Source organism: Chaetura pelagica, unplaced genomic scaffold (assembly GCF_000747805.2).
Source record: "Chaetura pelagica isolate M959 unplaced genomic scaffold, ChaPel_1.0 scaffold1134, whole genome shotgun sequence".
NCBI lineage: Eukaryota > Metazoa > Chordata > Aves > Apodiformes > Apodidae > Chaetura > Chaetura pelagica.
The window spans coordinates 52,940-77,770 of NW_009953095.1; the positions used below are offsets into that span (position 1 = coordinate 52,940).

The 24,831-nt window shown below is 41.3% G+C and overlaps 1 protein-coding gene across 1 annotated transcript in view; it reads right to left on the reverse strand.

Annotated features, from left to right (window-relative positions):
* Positions 1-5,658: 5,658 nt before the first annotated feature.
* PEX7 (peroxisomal biogenesis factor 7) overlaps positions 5,659-24,831 on the reverse strand; it is a gene marked incomplete at its 5' end in the record, with an annotated part of 33,298 nt that continues 14,125 nt past the window's right edge. Inside the window, 5 exons of the mRNA XM_009997049.1 lie at positions 5,659-5,868; positions 15,408-15,507; positions 20,225-20,280; positions 23,000-23,113; positions 23,744-23,850. Coding sequence (XP_009995351.1) covers positions 5,800-5,868; positions 15,408-15,507; positions 20,225-20,280; positions 23,000-23,113; positions 23,744-23,850 — 446 coding nt within the window. The remainder of the gene's footprint in view (positions 5,869-15,407; positions 15,508-20,224; positions 20,281-22,999; positions 23,114-23,743; positions 23,851-24,831) is intronic.

The window sequence follows — 24,831 nt, forward strand, 5'->3', positions numbered from 1 at the left end:
GGCCGCTCCTCCTCCGGCCCGGCCGGCGGTTTCCGCGGGAGGCTGCACCGACCAGCTCGCCCCACGGAAAGGCAGAGGCAGGTCTCCCCTCCAGCCTCCGGCAGGGTCAGGGAACGACAAACTGCCTTTCTCTTCGGAGCTGCCCTAAAATCTTGAGCCTGCTTTTAGCATCACAGATGTCAGGTCTCTCTCATTAGCAGTTAGACACCTTTCCCCCGCCAATAGATGAGAAAAGTTATCCTTTGTTGCAAGCGAAACCAGCCTCCTCCCGATCCACGGGAACAGTATTGGAAAGAACCAGCTGAAGGGAAAACGGCACACTCAACACCCCAACACCTGGCAGAAAAAGAGTGCACCAGGTCCCGAGAGGGACTGCCAGTCCTGGTGGGCTTGCACAGCATTCAGCACAAGTACGGTGGGCATTTCAGCAGTGCCAAAAAGGCACAACTGCTTTCTGTGAGACTGCTGCAGAAAAAGGTTAGATTTCAGTCTTAGTTCAGTTGACAGACCTGACCAGACATACCCAGCCTCCAAAGCCAGCTGTACCTCTCCTCAGTCATTACACTGGGAACTCCTGTTCATTTCGAATATTGTTGATTTTCTGGGCTACAACGAGTAGCAGAGCTGGGACTGGCAGGGAAAGGAAGGAGGGCAAAACAACAGAGGATTCTCCTGATACCTATAATTTTAAATTGACTTTTTTCCCTTTTGACTCTAAGTGCTCCCTAATTATTTTCTACAACAGTTTATTTTCCATTTTGTTCTCTCTGCTTGTTACCAAGGCAGTTGTATTTTTGTCCTTTTTTCAAAACATGCAAATCTTTAGTTTTTATAATATTTGAGCACTTGCATTTCTATTGATTAGACACTCAACTGATTGAAATATTAAAACACAAAAAACCCTGCTGTGTCCAAACTTGTGTCCATGCTGCCTTTTAACAGGTAAGAGTAACACCTCTCTGAATTCCCCAGGTTACCTCAGCCACAAAAACCATGGATGCAATCAGGATACTTTAAAGTTGAATCTGTGCTAATTAAGGGTGGGAAGAAAGCATGGATCAAAGCCCAGAAGCCTTTGGGCAAAATGACATGTCACTTGTGGTCACCTCTCTGGTGTCCTGGGGGGCTCCACCTTGGGCCTTTCCTCACTGCAGCATAAAATGTAAACTCACCGTTAAGTGGCCTGAAATATTAAGGCAAGTAAAGGTTGAACTTCTCATTTAAGCTTTCTGGAGACCAAACCTGGCTTCAAAACCCACTGAAGAACTGTGCCAGTGCATTTGCACCAGCCCCCATTTGGACTCATCCCAAGCCCACACAGCACAATTCAAAGGAACGTGTGGATCACTGGGACAGTGTTTGCACACGGGAGAGAAAAAAACTCCTTCTGCCAAATAAGTGCAGATGGAAAAAAATCTAATTGTGCTTTCTGGAAATGCTGTAGTAATTGGGACTCCACCTAAGTGTAACCCCTAGAAGAAAGAATTTTGTCCCTTTGCCAGAGAAATGATCTCTAGAGAAGCAAGTCTCTGACACTGTGGAGGATCAAGCTGCACGTCTGCGTTGGGGACTAAATACTTCCCTGATTGAAACAGAAAAACAAGCCTATCAGAAGGGTAAGAATTCAAATAGACTAATTCAGTTGGTAGGGACCTACAAGGATACTAGATAGTATACCTGCCTGACCACTTCAGGGCTGACCAAAAGTCAAAGCACATTTTTCAGAGCTTTTACCAAATGCCTCTCAAACACAGATAGACTTGAGGCTCCAACCACCTCTTTAGGAAGCCTTTTCCAGTGTCTGACCACCCTCTCAGTAAATAAACACTTCCCAATGCCTAGTCTAAACCTCTCCTGGTGCAGCTGCAAGCCATTCCCACATGTCCTGTCAGCGGATCCCAGGATGAGATCAACACCTCCCTCTCCACTTCCTCAGGAGACTCAGCCTCCTTCCCTCCAAACTAGACAGGCTGAGCTCTTAGCCACTCCTCATAGAACATTCCTTCCAGCCCTTTCACCAGCTGTGTTCCCCTCCTCCAGACACCCTGAAGCCCCCCAACATCCTTTGTAAATGGTGGGGCCCAGCACAGCACACAGCACTCAGGGGGGCTGCACTAATACTGCACTTGGAAACTCCAGTGTCCCTATTCCAAGTACCATATCCTATCTCTTGGAACTCACCTGTGTTGCAAGGACAGCTTCTCTTGCAACATCTCCCATGGTACCCCTCCTCTTAGTCTTGCCTGCACGCAGCAGGGGGGGCAGGGAGGAAGGTGCTGTCCCTTTCCCAACCACCCTTCCTCAACATGGATTCAGGCCAGGCCCAGCACTAGTCTCCCACTGCCTCCCCGCAACTCCACATGGAGAAGAGACGAGTTCTGCACTTCACTGGGAAGGCACTGGATAAAGCAACAGAAGGACACCATTTCAGGTAACACTGCAGTGAGGGTACCTCCTTCACACAGGCTGTTCTTGTGTCCAGAGACAGCAGCGGGTGCTCAGTTCCTAAGTCAACTCTTAAAAAAATCTGACCCAGCAGTGGGGTGCAGGTCATAGTGATGAGTAACTGTGGTTCCTCATGGTGATGAGATGATCATGATGCCTTAACGCTAATCCTTTGACGCAAATTATGCTCAGTATGCATTTCACCTAGGTACAACATGCAAGATAAAAACCAAAATCACACAGCAAACTGGTGTCAGATTCCTAAGGTATAACTCGTTAAAATGGCTTCTGGATGAAAATGGCAAAGCTCTATGTAAGATGTTTAATGGACCGTTTGCTTTAAGTAGGGTCTCATGCAACCACGAGGCATGCAGGGGGCAGCGTGCAGAGCTGCATCCCCCTCACACCACCCTGAGCACCTTCAGAACCCAGCAGCACTACTGAGGCTTGGCTCACCCCTGCTCCTGCAGCACAGCTGGAGGCCAGCACTGTACCTGGCTAGAAGAAAGAGATCACTTCATCACTGACATGCAGTCTGCACAAGCAGACACAAAGAGCGATTTAAACCAGCTTTCCTTTATCAAAATACAGACCTGAGAGGGCGCACATCCAGGCAAAGCAGCAGAGCAGCTCAGAGCAAAGATGCAACTGGCACCCAGCATTCAGCAAGACATGACACCTTGACTTACAAGATACCCTCAGTATCTTTTACTGCATGTACTTTCTGATTAACCTTTTTTAATTGAGGAAGTGAACAGAAGAGTGTAGCCAAAAATATGGTGTGTAATTAGTTTAATAGCATTGTTGAACAGTAAATCCACTCCTTTAGAACAGTGATAATCAGTATGTTTCTCAAACCACGGAGAAATCTCGGGTTCCCATAAAACAAAATCTTCCACAGAAGCAAGTAGAACACATTAATCTTTAAGATTGTTGTCACTAAAGGTCTGTTTCAGTAAGTGAGAACAAAGATCAGAAGCTAGTATTATGGTCATAAAATAAAAAGTACTTCTTTAAAACAATTAAGCAAACATTCCCTGAGAATTAAGAATCAGCAACAACTATTGCCAGATTGTATTTTCTGTTACAGTGCAGAAATTTTACAGCACTTACTCTCCTTTCAAAGATCATACAGGAAGATTAAAGGCCACGGTTTTTATTTACCATGTGCATCTTCTGGATGTGCTCATTTTTCAAGAAAATTAAAGCCAGACACAGCAACCCACAGCACTGAGGCTAACCAGGACATGAGGGGAGCAAAAGCAGTTAAGAAAAGGTTTAATCCATGTGTTCGGTGTGCATGTTCAGTATTTTTTTACATTTTTCCCCCCTGTGCCAGGATTTCAGAATTTGCCTTTCCAACTGATGGGCTACAAAATAATTTTGGAATATCCTGCCACCCCCTCAGAAACGTGCATATAAAATACATACCCACCACCAAAATGTTCCACTCACTCAGGCATGTAACTTGCAGTCTAAGCAGAAAAGGGAGATAAAGCAGAAGGGTGGAATAACTATTAAAGTTGAAATAATCAATTTTAATGCCTAAAATTAGATTTTATGGCCCATGGCATCCTGAAGGCTGTACACAGCACAGCTTTATTCTCATATCATTCCTCAGCAGACAGAACAAAAGTGCAGTAATCATTTGGAAGTTGGCACAACACACTGTCACAAGAAAAGAAAATCTACATTTTGTTATTAATTCAGCTGGAGAAAATGGCATTCTGGGGTCAGTTTGCACTGACCCAGAAAAAGACAAGATCCTATCAGGATTCAAATTCTCAAGGTGTAGAAGAAAGTTTCTTTCTCTCTTGCCCAAACACCAAATCAATATATGTGTATCTCCCTGTGACCACCCGCTAGCTCCCTGGCTCTTTCTCCAAGATAGCACCATTATTCTTTCCTTGCAAGCTGCAGGTCTTAGCTCTGCTAAATTCTTTATTTCTTCAAAGCATTCAGCAGACCTGGCAGTGTCTGCTAGTGCTTGATGTATGAGTGCTACAACCCAAAAGCGTACAGCATGCGTTAACAGGAGACTATGAAAACCCAACCAAAGATCTGCAAAAATCTGATCTGCAAAGAGTCTTTTGATAGAAAAGATTGTTGATATGGGGTAACAGCAGAAGGGAGACAGCTTTAAGAAGGTTTAAAAAAACCCCCAGATTATCAGGAAACCAGGAGAGAAGCCTCACATATGTGCATGAGAACTGCTGGAATACCACAGCTGGATCCTGAAAGAGTATTCAACTCTTGGAAGCTTCTCTGTGGAGAAGCATAACAACTGAGCATCTTTATTTGCCCCAGAAAAACTCAGATGAAAATACAAGCATGTGGGCTGAGGGGCCAAACGGGTCATGCAAAGTACTTGGCATACCTGTGACATGTTAAGCATGTTCTTTAAAGTCTAATAGATTGGCCAGCCTGGATCTGCTATGCTTCTGTTGCGCAGTTAATCTGCATGTTAGTAAGTTCAACTGGTCTGGACACCAGCTGTCCCTTTAGTCAGGCTGCCAGAGGTCCAGAAACATGGAATGATGGCCACAATCCTCTTCCATCTCTTGGAAGAACTTTCTAAGTGAAAATAGAAGATAAGTGTAAGAGAAGAGATGATGGTTGTCCTACTTCTGATTCTTGAGAATTATGATGCAATTACTGTTGTATAGATTTCATGTTTTGCTAAGTGTTTCCTCTGTCATCAAAGTATCTTTCTGCATTAGTTCACCAACTGTTTTACTCAAGGAGACCTAGCAGCAAAAATGTATTAAAATAATCCTGGCCATCTTTGTGAAGCAGCAGATGAGAGGTCAGACAAATCAGCTGGCTATAAACAATGACACTTGCTGTCTATCAAAAGTATTCATCATATTGCACAAGAAAACAATGCAACATGAGCCACAGCAAAACATATCAATATAAATGCATCCGAGTGACACAAACCTCATTGACTTTGCAGCACTTCACAGTGAAAAGCTGTTGTTTTTTTTTCTTTTCCACAATGGCATTATCTCAAAACACACTGCCAGTTATTTTTATTCTTTAATAAGGATCAAGAAGATTCAGGCCTCTGCTCTCACCATGAGCCAGACACACCCCAGAACTGTGCTGGTGATTCTCTCTGGAGACACCAGCTTCCACCTGCCACGGCCACTCGCTGGACACTCTGCTGACTTGAGCACCTGCTCAGCAAGCCAAGCCCCAGGAACCCCAGGTGCTCAAGTGCATGACTCTCCATTCAGGCAGGGTTTTACTCAAAAAGAGACACTACGGTTAGTGACACAGTTGACACTTCAGCACCAGGCTGGCTGCGGGGAGATAAAAGAGGTTCCTGGCATGTCAGGTCTTCACTTTTCTCTAGACAGGAGCTGCCAGACAGGATGGAGTGTAGATCTTGACTAGCTCGTCCCAAGCACAGTCGACCACCTTCAAAGCAAACAACATCTATTTAGATCTTTCAGAAGTGTAATTTCTTACAAAAACCAGAAGGGAGTTGTAGGACATGAATGCATATTGTGGAGTTAATGCTGGTTGGTACTCTGATTTACAGTGCTTCAAAATAATGCAATAATAAAGTTGGTTTTGTTTTCTTTTTTAAACCTTTGTCTTAACTTTACTGAGATACATGAAAATCAACAATCTCCTATTTTTCACACTACCCATTAACACACTTCCTGCATCACTTCATGATCAGATCTGAACAAATTTCTTATACTCACAGGTATGGAAAATTGTTATAGAAATTTCCCTAATGGAGATTTGAGGGATGGAAAAACAAAGAAGATGAACAAAGTGATGCAGGAAGTTTCTTGAAGACTTAAGTCAGAACTTCAGTCTCAGACTGAGAAGCTCTGAGATTGAGGTATTGTCTGGTGGAGAGGAGATATGTCTGTCTGCTGAGCATGGAGAGCCTGGGGTGGTGGTGTTGCTCCAAGCACTACCCAGGCCCCCACTTGTCTGATGAGAAGTGGTGGCACTTGTGCCAATGGCATCTCATGAACACAGCAGCTGATTTCAGTATAACTGAAACGTTCATGAAGTCCTAAGCTCTGCTCTAGATGCAGACCTAAACCTACAATCACCAAACCAGAAGGTTAACCTAATTCTATAGCATTAATAGATTTTAATAAACAACACGATTCTGCAGAGGTCTACAGAATGCTTTAGGCTTGACAATTATTTGATGAGTAGCAAACCTTTAGGGTCTGTAGCACTTTAGGATCTGTAACAAAGTGAAAGGGGTAACCACACTAACAATGACTCAAGCAAATTCATAAAATGTTGTGGGAGGGAAGAACTAAGGCAAAGGGAAGAAGAAAGAAGAGAGCTGAAGAGAAGAAGCTGATGAGCCCCACATTACATGCCAGTAAATCTGGCTGAATCCATCTTTCATGATCTTTACAATGTCCTCTTCAAGTTGGGATCACAAAGGATATGGCATTGGATCCTCTGCACAAGCTTTCTTCTGCTGCAGACTGCAATTCCTGTTCTCTTCTAGAGCCAGAATGAACAGCTGCACACTAAAAATTTGGAAATCCAACCTCACTATTTTATTTCAGACTATAATTAGCCCGTTTTGTGTTTACTATACTGCACTATTATTCATTTTTATTACTTCCTTAGCTAGTTCTACTTAGCTATTTGACATGCTTTCCATATACATCTAAATGGATAAAAAAAAATCTCTTGACAAAGTGTCTGTCTATTCATATGACATAATAGAGCTTTGTACAATATAATGTTCTGCTGCATTGCAGTCCCCAAAATCATAGCAGAGAAAATGTGAGTTCTCAACTAAACATTGTGTAGAAACTGGCAATCCACTGTTTTATTAATACTCTCCACAGCTCTGGATCAATATCTGTATTTCTATAGGCAACACTTTCTACTTTATCATAAAGAAACAAGAAATAGAGATAATATTTGGAAAAAATCCCATGGGAATTCCCACCTGCTATCAATGTAATTAGCACTCTTGAAGTAGCTTCTGAACAAATGTAGTTACAGAAGCATTTAATCTAGCAACACAAAAAATAAACAGGAGATATGAAAAGGGAGTCTGAAAAGGATGACTTGCAGTAATTTGCCCAAGTCATTGACTTAATGATAGCACATGAAAGATGGAAACATAACCAGCAAACAAAAGAAAAATAAAAGCTATAGCAAATAACAGTGTATCAAGTTCTGTGCAGCTAGAAGTCTATAATGGCACCAGAAGCCTTGATGAAACACACATGCAAAGAACAGCCAACAGGTGTACATGGGCAGCTGGGATACTGCAGCAAGGAACAGCACTACAAAATGCAACAGTATTATTCCCATTTCTTGGTGATACTTTCTCCAAACACAGCCAGGACTGCCAAAGAGAGGGGACACCCATGAGCTCACAGTGTGGCAGCCAGCAGGGACTGGTACAGCTGCTGCCTGCTCCCCTCAGACACAAGTGCCTAAAATCAGCCTTGGGTAGAGAAGTGCTGGTTCATGCATCTGCTTAAGTAAGTGTCTTCTCCTTTCATTTGGCCTTTTTTTTCCTTACGTCTCATCTTGCACAATGGTCTTATGACCATCACACCTCTTCCCAGAAGAGAGGAACATAGAAGTATTTAGAAATGTCAGATCTCACCTGGCACACCAACACTTCAAACACATACTTTAAAGCACTTTAACCATTAAATAAATAAATAAATAAATGTTGCTATTAAAATAGCAACAGGAGTTCCACTGGGATGAGGTCTGATCCGGCAGATAAATGAATACAACATAAAAAAGCCATAAGTTCCTAGAGTTTATATTTTGATCAATGAGATTATGTTACTAACAGATAGAAAAGATCCTCCTGTGGTAGGTTGAAGGACAATGGAAAAATGAAAATAGTCTCCTACATTATTTGCATACCTGATAAAAGTCCTTGCCATTTAGTGCATGGAACTTTGTCTTTCTGTAAAAATGTCCACTATCTTATGGACAAATTTTACCTTCAGACTGAAACAAACCTCACTCATTTCAATATTTAGAGAATGCAAGATTTACTTTTTTTTTTTTTTTTTAACCTGACACACAAACAGAGTAGAAATCAGTTTATTTCAGTTACCAAGAAAAGTATAATTTATATTATCTTTCTACTATTGAATATTTCGGACACCCATATGCCATGCAATTTCATTACAATTTATTAATACTAAACTGCTTTTGTAACTATAGAATAAAATTAACTATCAAAAACTGCAGGGAAAATGTGAATAAACAGAGCTTAATTGTAAAGTAAGAATATTCTACCTTACACTGGCTGGTAAATTACATCAAAAAAAAACACAAATAGCAAAAGCATTTCAGGCCTGGTCATTTCAATTACAACTAAAGGTATTTGGGACAAGGGACAGTCTGATAAAATTACATTTACCACAACCATGGAAATAAAATCCTTAGAGGCAACAGCTGCAGTACTAGTATATATGCTAGGGGTACTGCACTGTTACTGCTGCAGAATAAACATCATGCCAAGTTATCTGCCAGCAGGGAGTTAAGCAAGTCTATTTGAAGCACATAAAATTGGGATCACTGTATTCCCCTTCACGTAAAGCCAAAGAGCAAGCAAAACAGCAAAAAACTGCAGTTGTCACAGGAAGCCAACTGCTTGACTAGAAAATCATAGTTCAACCCAAATGAAACAGCTATCCTGTATTTTATTAAAGTGTTTATCCCTGTCCCCAGAGTATAACAATGTTTACCACCAATTGATTTAATACTGACATTCATTTATCAAAGCCATTTACATTGACTCACTAACTGATTTACTCCCCTGACAGGCCTTCTGTTTCCCATTCATCACAATCATCTTGCTTTGCAATAGACTTAGACCTTTCCCAGCACCCCAGGGCAATGCATTCCATCTAGTGCAATTACCTTCGTGACATTCTGCCTCTTCACTGCTTAGAGGAAGCAAGAAAACAAGGGAGATCTCCCAAGTTAGTATCTAACTTTGTTCCTGTACTTGAAGGCGTAATCAATTCCCAAGCCCTAACCAAGATGAAATACATTCAACAGAAGAACTCAAAACTTAAGAGTGCAGTAACCCCTTTATGAAGAGGTTTGATCAGCAGAAGTACAGCTCTCTCCAGATCAGTATTTCTGGAAGCATCTTGGTGCCACTCAACCTCCAGAGTGCCCATCATAAATCATAGGATAATAAGCAAATGTATCTGGAGAGTGACCCTTTTCTCTTCTCAGCTTTTCTCCATCCATTCCATTTTCAAATAAAACTAATAAGACCTGTCTTTTTTCTGTAGAAGTGACAGTGGAAAACGTATTCAGTTATTTTCTTCCATTAACGTTGTGTTTCCCTTCCTCTTTTAGTTTCTTCTCTTCTGTCTCTTTTCATACATAATTTAATTGTCTGTTTATATCATTATTACGTATTTTTGAGGCGTCCTGAGCATCCTCTGTAAGCAGGTGGTATGGAGATTAAGTGGAGATAAAGCAGGGTATTAGGTTTACTACTCATCAAATTACTTTCACAGGTGATCATTAAAACTGGTTGGTTAAGGGCATAATGGATCATGCAGGAGTTTAAGTGCAGCCAATATCTATTTTGTAGTAAAAAAAAATGAACCGCTAGTGTGATGTTTTGTTTGGTCAACAGCTGCCAGGGTGAACTGCACAAAATGCCTACTTTCATGTAAAAGTGATGAGGGTTTGCAAATGAAAACTTTTTATTTTCAATGTGCAATAAACCAAGTAATTTTTAAATTTACTTTTCAAAAAACCTAGACTTTGATTTCATTATCATTTCCAGTCAAGACAGAATAAAACAAACCCTGGACCAGAAGCTCTTACAAAGATCTAGGTTCAAACTACAGTTATCAGACACAGATGCTCCAAACAATGCTTAAGAAATCCACTTTTTTCTTGAGGAGAGAAAAGATAAAAGACTTGAGGGGCATTATTTTTCAGATTGCAAAGATGTGTCACGAAGAACTTATCTAAAGGCCAGAGCTCCATCTCAACATCTGTTCTGTTGCTTTGACATGGGCAACAAGGAGATGACTTGGTAGTTGTGTCACACGTATCTAAAGGCAAGTCTTCTGAGTGTACATTTCATCAGTAAGATGTGAAGGAAATTGAGATATGAGTTGCAGCTTGGAGAGAAATCCGTGGAATCTCCACAGAATTTGTGACAATTCCTCTGTACTCTGCAGATAGGAGGAGAGACATCTCCCCAGTCTTTCAAAACCTGTTTTCAATTGGTAAAGTTGATAATGAATTCTACAGAAGACACACTGGAACTGCAAAATGCCTTTCTGTGCTGGTACTAACCTTGGTGATCCCAAACGAAGCCAATTTACATGTAGTGAAATGGAGTTTTCTAATGACCCTACCCAATCTTTAAATTTGTCCTTCAGCACAGAGTTCAGCTCTTCGGGATATAATCACAAATAACCAGAAGCTAAAAATGGTTTTGGTGACAGCTGCAAAACCCTGTTGTCTTCTATTGAGTTTCACTAGTGCACACACATAGTCACAGTCAAATAAAGTGGTAAGTGATCTCTATTTGTGTTTAAGTTCTCCTAAAACCTTGACTTGAACATGCACTCAGCTAACAGATGATTTTGGAGTACAGAAATGACATTTGCTTTATCCCCATTTCATAGAATCACAGAATGGTTTGGGTTGGAAGGGACCTTAAAGATCACCCAGTTCCAACCCCCTGCATGGGCAGGGACACCTCTCACCAGCCCAGGCAGCTCCAACCCTCATCCAACCTGCCCTTCAACACTGCCAGGGATGGGGCAGCCACAGCTTCCCTGGGCAACCTGAGCCAGGGTCTCACCACCCTCACAGGAAGGAACTTCTTCCTAAGGTCCAACCTGAATCTTCCCTCTTTAAGCTTCAAACCATTGCCTCTTGTCCTCTCACTGCACACTCATGTAAAAAGCCCTGCCCCAGCTTTCTTGTAGCCCCTTCAGGTATTGGTGCAGAACAGTTTTAATTTCCAAAGGCAGCACCTCAGTATTGTGTGTCATTGAAGTCCTGGTCTGATTTGGCATGTCACAGATGTCTGACATGCTCTTCACATATCAAATGTCCTAAGCCACTACACCACTTGCCTTCACTTCTCTTGAAAATCACAGATCCTTGCCATTTATAAGTGTCATTGTTCATAGATAAAAGTAGAGCGAAATTGAAAGATTCTTCTCCTGTTCCCATTAGATACTTAATCTTGTTCTCAGCAGCAAGACAGAGTGCCTGGCTCAATGGAAAACATTAATTGATACTTTCCACTGACTGCTTCCCAGTTCAGAACAGACATGAGATGTAGCTGAAGAAAGGTTTTCAGACAAAATTCAGAGCTTCAGTTTTTCTTACATTTCTGTTAAACAAAAAACTTGAAAAAGGTAAAAATACAACAGAAAGGGTTGAGTAATTGCTGTCCACAATTTCAAGAAATTCATAGTATGTATGTGCTTTCTATTATTTATATATTTATTGAAACTATTTCAGAATCAAGACAAGAAGTGAATGTTCACAATATCTGTACTTTTTATCCGTGTCATTGATGGAATTGCCTAAGAGACATTTAAAATTAAGTCATGGCTGCCATATCACATGCAACCCACAACAGAAGAAAAAGGCTGCTTTTAAATAAAGAAAAATAAAGCCGCACAAATAATACCAAAATAATTTATGTTCTCGCTTACATGCTGTAGGTAAGCACAGAAAATTTGCAGGGAATATTATATTTTAATTCATCAGAATATTCACAGATGGCATACAGGGAGGTAAGTATCAGGACAGAAATTAGAAATCTGATGAGCTACAGAGCATAATTCCAATACATGGCACAGCGTTATCAGCCCCTAGTGACACTGCATAGCTGATTACCATTTTCATCTTCTCTACACGCACACTCTGCCTGTCTAGTGTACACAGAGGGCAGCAAGCTTTAATTGCTTTTCCTATCTCCAAGCTTTGGAGAGAACTACAATGTCTGGTTTAAAAAAACCCTGCAAGCTCTTCATACTGCTGACAAGGTAGAGGGACTTGCACTGTTCTTAATACTGCACACCATCAGAAATTTAGCACATTTTTGGTGCTTAGGGTGTTGTCACTGTTCTTGTGTGTGCCAAAGCTGCTTCGGCTGAAAGCTGGAGTTGGGAGTATTCCCTCCCAGACAACCTGCCTTGCAAGCATCAGCTCTTGCAGTGTAGCAGAAAAACACGCTGAATATCATGAAGATCATCCCTGTTAATGCTTTGCAGAGTAAAATGCACACTTTTCTATGCACCTGAAAGCTTGTGTGTTAGTTGTCTGAAAATGCTATGAACGTGACACCAACATTCTAGTAGAAAAAAACAACAGTTGATTTTATTAAAATGCAAAACTTTCAGCAAAGACCTAAAGTATGGGCACATACCCCAAAATACCTATCAGAATCTTAATTATGCACAAAGGAGGTTTCTATTTCTTCTGGCTCATGCTTACCTCCACAACCTAGGACCCATCCCTTATGGCCAGATCTCTCTCCCATGTGATGCCTCCCCTTAGCAGGACACTGTGCAAGGACCTGCTTGCCTGCAAGTACCTACTCTCTGCCTCTGGTTTCTGTTCAGAGCTCAATCAGTTCCACAGGAATGTTGTAATTCCTACACGAGGTACTTAATTACAGAATCTATTTTGAACAGTTTTTCCAAAGCATAGACTGTTTTTTCCTTGACATGTAAAAGATACTTAAAAAATGCTGAAGGTCATTGGGCAAAGCCAAAGAAAATATCATCTGGCTAGACAACGAAAACATCATCAGGAATGAAAGAAAAGGTTCATGACCAGAATGGTGCTTAATTTGACTATAAATGAATAGCTTGTCCATTACGAATAAAATAACCTGCACGCATAGCCAAGAGAAGCAGCACGGCTTTCAAGTCATAACTCCTTACAAGCCACACAGTGAGTATCACAAGTCACATAAATGCATGAGGAATAACAACAAATGGGGGTCATTATCAAGTCCTGATACAAAGCAGGCAGAAAGGCAACCTACGTATTGGGAACAGCAGCATAAAATTTAAGCAAATATTCTCTGTTGGATTGATGTAGAAACAGGGAAAGGTTGCAAGTACTCATGATGGAAGCAACTATTCAGTAAGTGTTCATTTTCCATCTTGCAGCTACAGTTCAATTTTATCACAAGTTTTAAAACTTCTTTTAAAAAGCCGAACTTTACATTTTGCATTACTGTGATGTCCAACCCTCACATTGCAGTAAGTCAACTCAGTAGAATAAACCAGAGGAATATTAAAGCTGTTGCACATGCCAAACTTCTGTCTGGAAGCAGTGTCATGCAGTGTACGTGGGTAAGCACCCAGATTTACAGATTTTGTGCCGTAAGTCCAACATCCAACTTGTAGAATTTCTGTGTGGAAGCACAATTGCCCTCATGTAGCTGGGGATGCACACCATCTTTTTCCTTTTTTCAACATAGGCAGTTGTTTGCTTTCAAATCACTATCTATCATCAATGAGCATTTAATTGGCCCTTTTCCAAGAAGACTGCTCCATACATTGCAGTATCAAAAGATATAACCACATAGCTGCAACTCTGAGTCTGATAGATCAATCAAACACAAAGAAGCCCTACCCAGCCAGCCAGTCAGAAACACCATCCACTGAGACCCATGGGGCTCTTTGCCACAGGCTTATAACCAAGATGCAATCACGTTCTCAATACATAGTAAAGAAAAATCTTCTCATCTCCTGAAGATCCTTGGCAAAACCCACAGCAACTTCATGGGAAGCTGAGCTGGGCTCAGAGCATGCAGTGATGTAGCACTGTGAGGCAAGGATGTTTTGTGCTGTCTTTGCTCTCTCTTTGGACCCAATTCAGCCAGAATCAGACCAATGAACTCACCTGGGATGAAGTTTCAATTCCCAACAACTGGCCTTTAAGAAATTCTTGCCCTGCCTGATGAAAACCAACCTGAAACCTAAGAATTCTTTTTCAGCCTCACAAATCCCCCTGCTTGGTTCACAGCATGGCCCCATGAACAGTCATGGCAGCACCTCTGAGGCAGCAGAATGAAGGGAACAAGCAACCAGGCAGGAACTTCAACTTCTCATTTAGCTAGAATGTTTCCACACACGTTAAGTATTTTGCCAAACTTACACCTTCCTCATGTGTCCTTTTATCAGTAGCAGAAATTGAAATGGTTTTGTTCGCTTTGTCCAACTGGAATTTCCACACAGATGTTACAAGTAATTTTTATCAGGGTTAAAAAATTAATGTAGCTGTGAATCAGAAAGGAATGTAGATGTAAGTGCTATTTGTGGCACATTAAACAGTGCATTAGTTGAAGTTAATTTAGTGACAGTCACTTCTGTGTGAAAACCATAGGCTTTCTTGTTTTAAAGCAAATCATTAGCTTTAGTTTTTCTGCCTTTCATGCCTGAAAAAAACAGATCTTGCAACAACCAACTATCCTCTGTTTACAAACAGAAATTATTAAAGCAACAGAAGACAAGGAGAATCCTAAATAATTGCCCCTGATAAAATGGGTTCAGCCCATCTATGTCAATGGCTGAGGGCTCTTGTGGTACTCCTGGGATTATGATCAACTTGACATTCTAAGTAGATGGAAGAAAGCACTGTATCTCAGCTTGATGTTCTAGGCCCCTCTCTATCACTCTTCCTTCTGAAACAAAACTACCTCATTTTCCCTGAGCTCACAGTGGCTTTCAGACATCTGATGTTGCAGACTTGTCTGTCTTGCCCTCCTTTCCTACCCAACCTAAGTAACTGCTTTTATAAATAAAATGGACCTGAAGTAAGGTTTATTTAATAAGCATTCAGCAGACTCACTTCCAGAGCTTTCTGCAATCTGGTGGCTCTTAGGCAGGATCTGAGTCCTGCAGCCCAGCCATGACCACAGTGTCTGTAACAGGCAAGGGAAAAAGTAAATTCATCCCAGCTCTTACCTGACCACGGTTGTGAAGACTTAAATCCAGTCCACATGTAAATTCAGTATGATGCTCAACTGTTTCCAGCAAAGGGTTAGGCTTGGAAAAGTCCCAGAATCTTCAGAGAAAGGAAAGGAGGGAGGGGGAAAGAGAGAAGAAAAACTCAAACAAACCACAATTAAAGTAATTGAAAGGCCATTTCAAAAATATAATGCAAGATATTGACAAATCTGTTGCTGCCAGGATATTTGAAAAAGCAAACTCATCCACTGAGGAAACATAAATCACATTCCTGCAAAGCCATCTGCTGATTTACATAAATAAAACCCCACTGGGCTAAACCACCTTTGTCTCCTGTTGCAGAAACTGAGATCAAAGTTAGGACCAAAGAGCAGCCGATAGGACATGATTAAAATGGAAGAAAATGTAGGCTGGAATACTCTTGTTCCATGTCTTGATGGCTCAGGAATCTTATCCTCGATGACATTAGCGCAATTTATGGTTTTAGTCAGTTTTTGGTATTGTTCTCTATGGGGTGAACAACATTTACTGACATTTATTTACTGAAAATCACACTTTGCTTAAGAGGCATCGGTCATTCTCATGCTCAAACCTGAGACTGTGTTCCTGTAAAACAGAGTGTAATATTATAATTTAATAATAAATGTTGCACTACAAAGATCAGCTGCATAACGCCGTTAATTCCACTAATTCCTGTGTTAAAAAGCAATTTCCCTTTCCAGCCCTGGATGATAAAAATGCTTAGAAAACAAGATTTCTGAAGTCCCAAATACTGCCCCATTAGATGAATGTCCATCAATGCAGTTAGGATGGGATGGATGTATAGGTACCAGAAAACTTAGGAATAGTCAGAAACAGAACTATCAGATAATAACACCCTGGGAAGACACCACATGATGGCACAAAAGAAAGATTTGGTGGGGTTTTGATGGTGTGTATACTGTCTGAAGAAGTCCAGTCTGCAAAGCAGAGCAGGTTTTGTGAGCTGGCAGCTGCAATCAGATTTGATGCAGCTGGAATTTTATCACAATGGGCAAATTGTTTGCTTTTCTTCTGTACCAACCACATGTGTGTCTCTGCCTCACTCCTGCTGGGGAAAGTGACAGTACTTAATAAGAACAGCTCATTATCAGACCAACTACACTGACAGCACTCTATGTTCAAACCAATTCAGGCAAAAAAGCAAACACTGGAGCCAGTGGGATCAGTTTGTTTAAGGTGTAGATGTTATTTCCTTCATAAAAGAGCAGAGTGGGATCAGCACAATGGCCATGCCATAGCAACAACCCTCTTAACCTTTGCCTAGTACCTGAGATCTAAGACAAACAACTTATTTTGCAGAAGAAAGGAGCAAAAGACCATCTCAGCATTTTCATCCTCCCACATTTGTTCATAAGAATGTAAGGACACAAATCTTGTTGTTTCTAAGTAATAATAGTAGTCTTCCTTACACACAAGCTCTCTTGAAAAACAGATGCTCATCACTGAAACTAAGATTAAAGGAGACAACTTCAGTTCAGAAACTTACAAAATACCTTCTGATCAATTTTAAAAGCAGGACAAATGGTGGTTTTTGTATGGAGTCATGTTTGCTAGAAGTCAGAAGCAGTACAGAGCTGAAGAGTAATGAAACTCAGTTCAAGTTCCACAAACTGTTTGGGACCTTTAGGGTTTTTTAATATAAAAATAATTACCAGTGAAAGTCCAAAAATGTCTCAGGACTGAGAATCATTGATAACAAGTTAATGATGGTTCTCACACCTCTGCTGTTCCAAGTCCATTATCTATAGCCCAGCTTCCAGAACTAGTACGGTCACAACGTTTTGCTGAGAGAAAATTTCCATTGCACTGTGAAAACTTAAGTGCAATAAAGATTTTCTAAGATAGTGACAGCAAAAAGGGAGCAAACACCCACCTTTCCACCTTGAAAAAAAAAAAAGAAGCAAAAAACCCCTCTAACACAGATAATTAACTGAAGTGAAACCCAGTTTCTTTTCTGAGCAGCATTATTCCAGAAGTTCTCAAGATTTCTTTGTGATCCAACTTACTGGACTTGTGTACAGTGGTGGAGAGCTGGGGACAGTAGTTTACCTTAAAGTGTTTTGCAGAGACAATATCCAGAACAGTACAACTTTCAACAAAAATCACTGTTTTGCCTCAGAGGCAAGCTTTGCTGAATACATTTCAAGATCTGGCCTGATACCAGCCTAATGAAGTTCTATAATTTATCAGATCTTCTGTTCAGATTTTGGTGAGCACTGTCTGTGCCTAATGCAGCAGATTTTTTTCTTCATACTGAAGAGAGTCCAAAAATATAGAAGTGATTCCAGTAAGAGATGACACTGATGTTCCTTCAAACTGAATTTTGATAGAGATAAGATTTAAGAACATGCATGCAGGCTTAAGTAAGTTCTGGAAATGTTACAGTACTTTGTGCATTTCCTGGCATTTTAATGATTTGTTTGTGTTAAAACTGCTCTTTAATTGCCCTACATTCTTCCTGAACTCTTACAAAAAGTAAGGACATGGTATAAAAAAAAAATTGTCTCAATGAGGCATTTACTAGATAGGGGTTAAATCCAAATCATTATACCCAAGCCCAGAGAAGCCTAAATTCAAACCTACACCCCTTTCTTCTTAGTCCCAAGTGTGAAGTTGGCACATTAACTAGTTTTCTTTTCAGCAGCTTGACTCATGCACACTTGCAACCATTGCACTGCACACAAAGGGTGAAGCTGAGCTTTGGTAACTTTGCCTTCAACCTAGTACTTTTTGCTTTTAGATAACCAGTTGTGATTATGTGCCAAACTAGCTGTTCTACCTGAAACAAACACAAGCCTTGTCTCCTACACTAGGGTTTGGTAATCTTATCTAACAGTTGCATTTGTTTGGTTAACATTTAAGAGTACAGAGCTGGAACAGTAAGCTATACTGTATCCTGTTACCTACTAGGTGTTAATGCTTACAGACAATTCTGATCTTCAAACAGAAGTGTTACAGAAGATAAAAGAACAATATCAGAGTTAAGCTGCTATTAAAATAGCACTTCTATCAGTGAAACTGTTTTTGAAGGACTGACATATCATTGTCGTATGAATTACTATCAAACATGGGTAAAAGTCACAGGCCTTGAGTAGATTCAACAAGATCTAAAATTAATACCATGTACTGGAATCCTTATTTCTCTTCCATCTTTATATTTATCAAGTATTTTTGTTCTTTTTGTTCACTCAGACCAAACTCAGCAACTGATAGTTTTAGAAAACTGCTAAAAATCTGTATTTCAGCCCTTCAACCCTGCACTCTGTCCCTAGTAACAACAAGTACTTGCTTGGACTGAAAAAATAATGGCTAGAGTGGCATTTTGTGAAAAGCTCCCCAAGCTCTGTATTTACAGACACACTGGTATATGAGCTAGTAGGCGTTCTTCTCATCTTCACTGACAGTTCCACACAGGGAAACGTCAGAGCTGAAATTGCACTAGGTTTTGGTACAGCTCGGAATACATTAATGCTGAACCCAAGTACAGCTGGTCTCAACAGTGAGAAGAACATGACAACACAATCGAGTCACCTCAACATATCAGCATGCTGATTTTATCAGTCTTACTGCTCAGATAAGGCCACTAGAAGAAACCAATTACCACTTCCTATTTTAGACCTAGAAGCCCCTTTAGAGAAACAATATGCTGCAAACCAGCTGGCACTGCATCAGTAAAGGATGTTAAGATCCCACAAATCACCTTCCACAGACCACTGTGCAGTGTCCTGTGAGAAGTCCCATTTTTAACATAAATAAAATTAGGCAGTTTATGTAAGATGGAATGCTGGTACATATACACATATGGACATCCCAGCACTTACACTGCCAGGCTCCTGGCACCAGCCACATGACAGCAGATCTTGGCAAGGCACTGCTACCCCTTATTACAGTAAGCAAAAGAATAACAATTACCATGAACTCAAGTGCTTGAGAACCTTCCCTAAGACTATACAAATTTATGATTTAGAAACATGCACTCACAGTTAGCAAGGTTTCCCTTAAGAAACAGAACCTTTCTGTTTCTGGTCTCAGACCACTCCAGACACAACCAGAAGTGACATTAACTGGGATGATTTGGGCAAGTGGGATAACTTTGCAGTCACTTGTGGAGGTAAGAGGTCTTCTCCCATTTACAAATGTACTGCCCACTCTATCCAGTTCATGTTATAAAATCGAAATGTAGATCAAAGAATGAGATTTAAATATTCAGGGATGTACCTCACAGTGTATTGACTTACACCACTGTGTATCTTAAAGTCCTAAGATGAAGTCAAACTCTTTAGTACTCTGAATCAGCTTTAAATCAGCTGTAATATCAAATCTTCAGCAATATCAGATATACAGGGCAGCCAGAGGAACTTGCAGAAGCATTGTCTAAATAACTTCAACACCCAAACTGTGGAACAATCCTAAAGCTTCCTCAGATATTGGTAGGACAAAAACTTTTTTCATAGAACACTAAAATAAAAAGTATGTCACAGAAACATACAAAGTCACCCACCTATATTCATTTCAGAGGTTATTACCTTCTTATCAGACATTATCACAGCCAGATGCAACTAAGTTCAGAAGAATTATGTGAAAAGGATTACAGAAAGCATCCCTCAGAGCAGAAATCATTTAAACGAAGAACCCATCCATTTTCTACATAGCTTATGGAGAGAGCAGCACCAACTGCACTTCAGGATGTCCACTTTAGAACTGTTTCCTATTGCAGGTCACATTAAAATAGATTATCTTTCCATTTTTATCCAATTAAAAAAATACTGTACCTCACAGTAAAATCATAGGAGCAAGAGGCCAGTAAAGTTGCATGGAATGGTGAAAACTGCAAGAAAACAAAACAATATTAAAGTAGAACCACTGTGAACATATGCAGACTTACTGTAAGTAAGAAGTTACTAAAGTTTAAGTATTTAAACTGTTTTGGCAGGTACCACATCATGCTGCAACAAAACAGACTATAACAACAAATTTCACTGCCACGCTTCTAACTAGAAGGAATGCTCTTTGGGATCCTGGTTTGGTTTTATTTCATTGCAGCAGTGGCAAACAACCATGCTGTAAAGTTACTAAGTTTTAAGACAGTCAAATAAACAGTCATTGAACTCAGCTTTTGGCTGACAAGCAGAGCATTATCTCATTATATAAAGTGAGTTTCAGAAAATCTATGTGATAAGTTTTATTATTTTCAGAGAGAAAATTTGTGCCACACAGCAAAGGTGGTTAAGATACATTACTGTCATCAATTTCATGTCCTAAAATTGTGAAATTATTTACAGAAATTGGAAAATTTGAGGTATGTTGAAAAACTGAAGGCACTGTAATGTCACTTCACAGTTCCCCCTCTTCTGCAAGGTATTTTATGGGGGATACTCTTCTAGGAAGCACTGTAGACAGGTCTAAGAACTGCAGCAATAAGGAGGTAGGTAGGTGAAAATTGTTCACCTGGGCTCTAGCTTTTTCACAACCCTCAGTTTCCAACTATTTTAAGGTCTGTATTTCTCACCAGGAAATACAGAAGTCATTGACATAATTTCAGTTTGAAATGCAGGGCCCCCCCCCCATGCTTCCTAGGCAAGATTCTTCCTGTAGAACATGCAATATTATCCACAGTCAAAGTGAGGCCTGGGCTATTGTCTCAGTTGCCCAAGTTGCCAAGGGAGCAGTCTATGTTCCTGCATGCTGAACTCTACTGACAGAATTCTCTGCACCAGAGCAGAATCAAGGGATGTTCATGCTTGAACCTCCCCAGATTTCCTACCATTTTTCTGGAGGTAAAAAAACAGATAACACAAAAAACCAAACCAAACAACAGCAAAACAAAACAAAACCCCCACCTAGTTTCAGATGAAGCAAAAACATTTTGTCAAAGCTGCAAAGCTTTACATTAACCTCATGTATCTGACAGACTTACTTAAGTCTATCAAAATATTTTCTACGTATACAAGCTGACAGAATTTGTATAATGTCTTTCTGTTACAAAGAGAGGAGACTATTTTATAAGTCTCTTCCACTTAACTGTAAGATAATACAATTTTAGAAAAGACCAACACATCACCCAGCCTGACCTTCACAGATCATTCACCCAAATACCTTCTTAGGTAAACCCAAAAGCCATAACTACTTTTCAGTATGAGACTGTAGCCAGCTAAGAGTATGAGACAGCCAACTGCCCAATGTAAAAATCTCCTGAAAAGGACACCAGACAACCTCAGTGTGCTGGTAACAGCCTGTACTGCAGTGAAAGGCCACAAGAATCCTGCATGAATCCTGACCGTGCTGGTTGGAATTTGTTGCCAGCCCAGACCTGACAGTCAACACAACCCTGAACAAGTGAACTAATACAAAAGACAGAAAACTGGAGAGTGTGGCTTCATGGTTGGTTTAAGGTAATTTAAAAGTGCATGGCTGCCAAGGCTCGTGGCCTTCCCTTCCACCTCAGGCTGTGGTCTCCTCCCCACTCTGTTGTGTCAGGACCTGCACTTGTGCAGTTGAGTGACAAATGGAGACTCTCTCGTATCTTAAGTCCACAGGGACTATGACTATCTTGAAATGGCTATCTCTCTCTCAAGCTCTTAACTCCCCATCATGTTTGTCATGGAAATACACTGACTTGAAAGATGTCATTTACCTTGAAATCCTAGCAACCTGCTAAACATCAAAATGTTTTACAGTGATAAATGGAAGGTTCCCAAGAACAGTCATTGTAGCATCTAAAATCTCCAACGCCTGTTGTTTTTTCACTAGATACTAGATAATACAAAATATTACTGCTTTACAGACCAAAAGGATTGAGGACAGGCCAGAGGAGAAGGACCTGGGAGTAGTGGTGGACCAGAAGTTTAACATGGGCCATCACTGAGCACTTGCAGCCCAGAAAGCCAAACGTGTCCTGAGCTGCATCAAAAGGAGCACAGCCAGTCAGTTGAGAGAGGTGATTCTCCCCCTCTGCTCTGCTCTGGTGAGACCCTGCTTGGAGCACTGTGTCCAGTTCTGGAGTCCCCAACATAATAAGGACACAGAGCTCCTCAAGCATGTCCAGAGAAGGCCACGAAGATGCTCAGAGGGCTGGAGCACCTCCCCTGTGAAGATGGGCTGAGGAAGCTGGGGTTGTTCAGCCTGGAGAAGAGGAGGCTCCGTAGTGACCTTAGAGCAACTTCCCAATATCTGAAGGGCCCTACAAGAAAGCTGGGGCAGGGCTTTCTACATGGGTATGTAATGAGATGACAAAGGGGCAATGGTTTGAAGCATAAAGAGGGGAGATTTAGGTGAGACATGACGAAGAAATTCTTGAGTGTGAGGGTGGTGAGACCCTGGCCCAGGTTGCCCAGGGAAGCTGTAGCTGCCCCATCCCTGGCAGTGTTGAAGGGCAGGTTGGATGGGGCTTGGAGCAACCTGGGCTGCTGGGAGGTGTCCCTGCCCATGCAGGTTGGTGGAACTGGATGATCTTTAAGGTCCCTTCCAACCCAAACCATTCTATAAGCCTATGATTCAAGTAGTGTAAAAATGCAGTGGTGGTCAATGGGGAATAAAATCCAACTTACTTTAACTCTTCTGAGAGCATAGGTGTGACCAAGCAGGACGAACACGGGCTGCCGGATGTTCCGCAGATCCCAGCCCTTCAAGCTACAGTCAACAGCACCGGTGACCAGCAAGTTCTGGTGATTGGATAAAACATAGATAGCAACAGAACTTAATTATTAAATTGCACTGATCTGTATGTTGGCTACAAAAGTCAGATAATTCGAACAATGACAGATGAATAAATTATAAATGAGGTCTCCAGTGTGTGAATTAAAGAGAACAGAGGAACAAAAACTGCTCCATCTGTTGGGAAAAGGCTCTCCTGAAGATGTGGTAGCAAATGAGTCTATGGCTTCCTCATGAGGTGAAGAGATGGGGCAGGTCCTGACCTCTTCACTCCTGTGATCAAGGACAGGACTGGGGGAAATGGCAGGAAGCTCAATGGGGAGGGTTAGGTTGGGTATTAGGTAAAGGTTTTTCACCCAGAGGGTGACTGAGCACTGGAATCAGCTCCCCAGGGCAATGGTCACAGCATCAAGACTGCCTGAGTTCAAGGAGCAATTGGATGATGCTCTCAGGGGCAATTTTTGAGGGTGCCTTACACAGGGACAGGTCCAACTCAGCATGTTCTGTGATTCTATGAGAGCAACAAAGCAATTAGACATGTTTTCATAAAGAGAAGATGCATTAATGTTGTAGTAAAAACCCAGGCTACTTAATGAGAGTGATTCAATTAGGAAAACAGTAGGATGACAGGTTTATACCTCATCATATTTGCACCAGTCACAGCTCAAGATCTCAGCCTGGTGGGCCGGTATCACAAGTTTGACTCCTGGGGCTTTGACATCCCAAACTCTTAAAGTCTGGTCACCTGAAACAAAGAGAAATTGATTCAACATTGTTGAATTAGTTATGGGATACAGTTAATCCACTAGTACTTTTTAGACTAGTTTCTTGGCTGTATGAAAGGTAAACTATTACATGAGGATAGTCAGGCCAAATAAAGCAAGCACATTGCAGACGTGGAGGTCACATTGGTGCACAAAAGGAATCAGAACTTACTATTGCTCTTAGATTTGGAAAAAAGGACTTGGAATCTCTTCAGCAGTTCCTTGTCTCTGTTGAACTGGGGAGCCCAGAACTAGACAGGTCTCTAGATGTGGTCTCATGCACCCCAGGATCCCATTGGCCTTCTTGGCCACAAGGGCACATTGCTGGCTGATGAGTGATTTACTGTCTACTAGGACTCCCAGATCCTTCTCCTCAGAACTGCTTTCCAGCAGGTGCACCCCTAACCTATATTGGTGCATATTCTTCCTCCCTGGACCCTACACTTCCCCTTATTGAACCTCATGAGGTTCTGCTCTGCCCAGCTCTTCAGCCTGTCCAGGTCACATTGGATGGCAGCACAGCCCTCTGGAGTGTCACTACCCCTCCTAGTCTTGCATCATCAGCAAACTTGCTGAGGTCACACACTGTCCCCTTGTCCAGGTTGTCGCTGAACACGTTGAACAAGACTGGACTGAGTATTGATGCCTGGAGACACCACTGGTTACAGGCCTCCAACTGGACCTTGCTCCACTGCTCACAGCCCTCTGACTTCTGTCACAGCTCCCCATGCACCTAATCCACCTCTTTTCAAAAAACCAGCCACAGTTCCGACAAAACTGTCCTTCGAGCCACAGTAACAATATTCCTGTTACACAAACTACCGGGTCCTGTAGACTTTGCAAAAGGAGTTATGACATTTTGCAAATCCACGACAAAAAATGAAGCTAGACAGGAGACTGGCCTTATGATGACTGTGGTACTGCACAGACCAAGGAAAGCTTTGCTTTGATGGCTGGGTGGC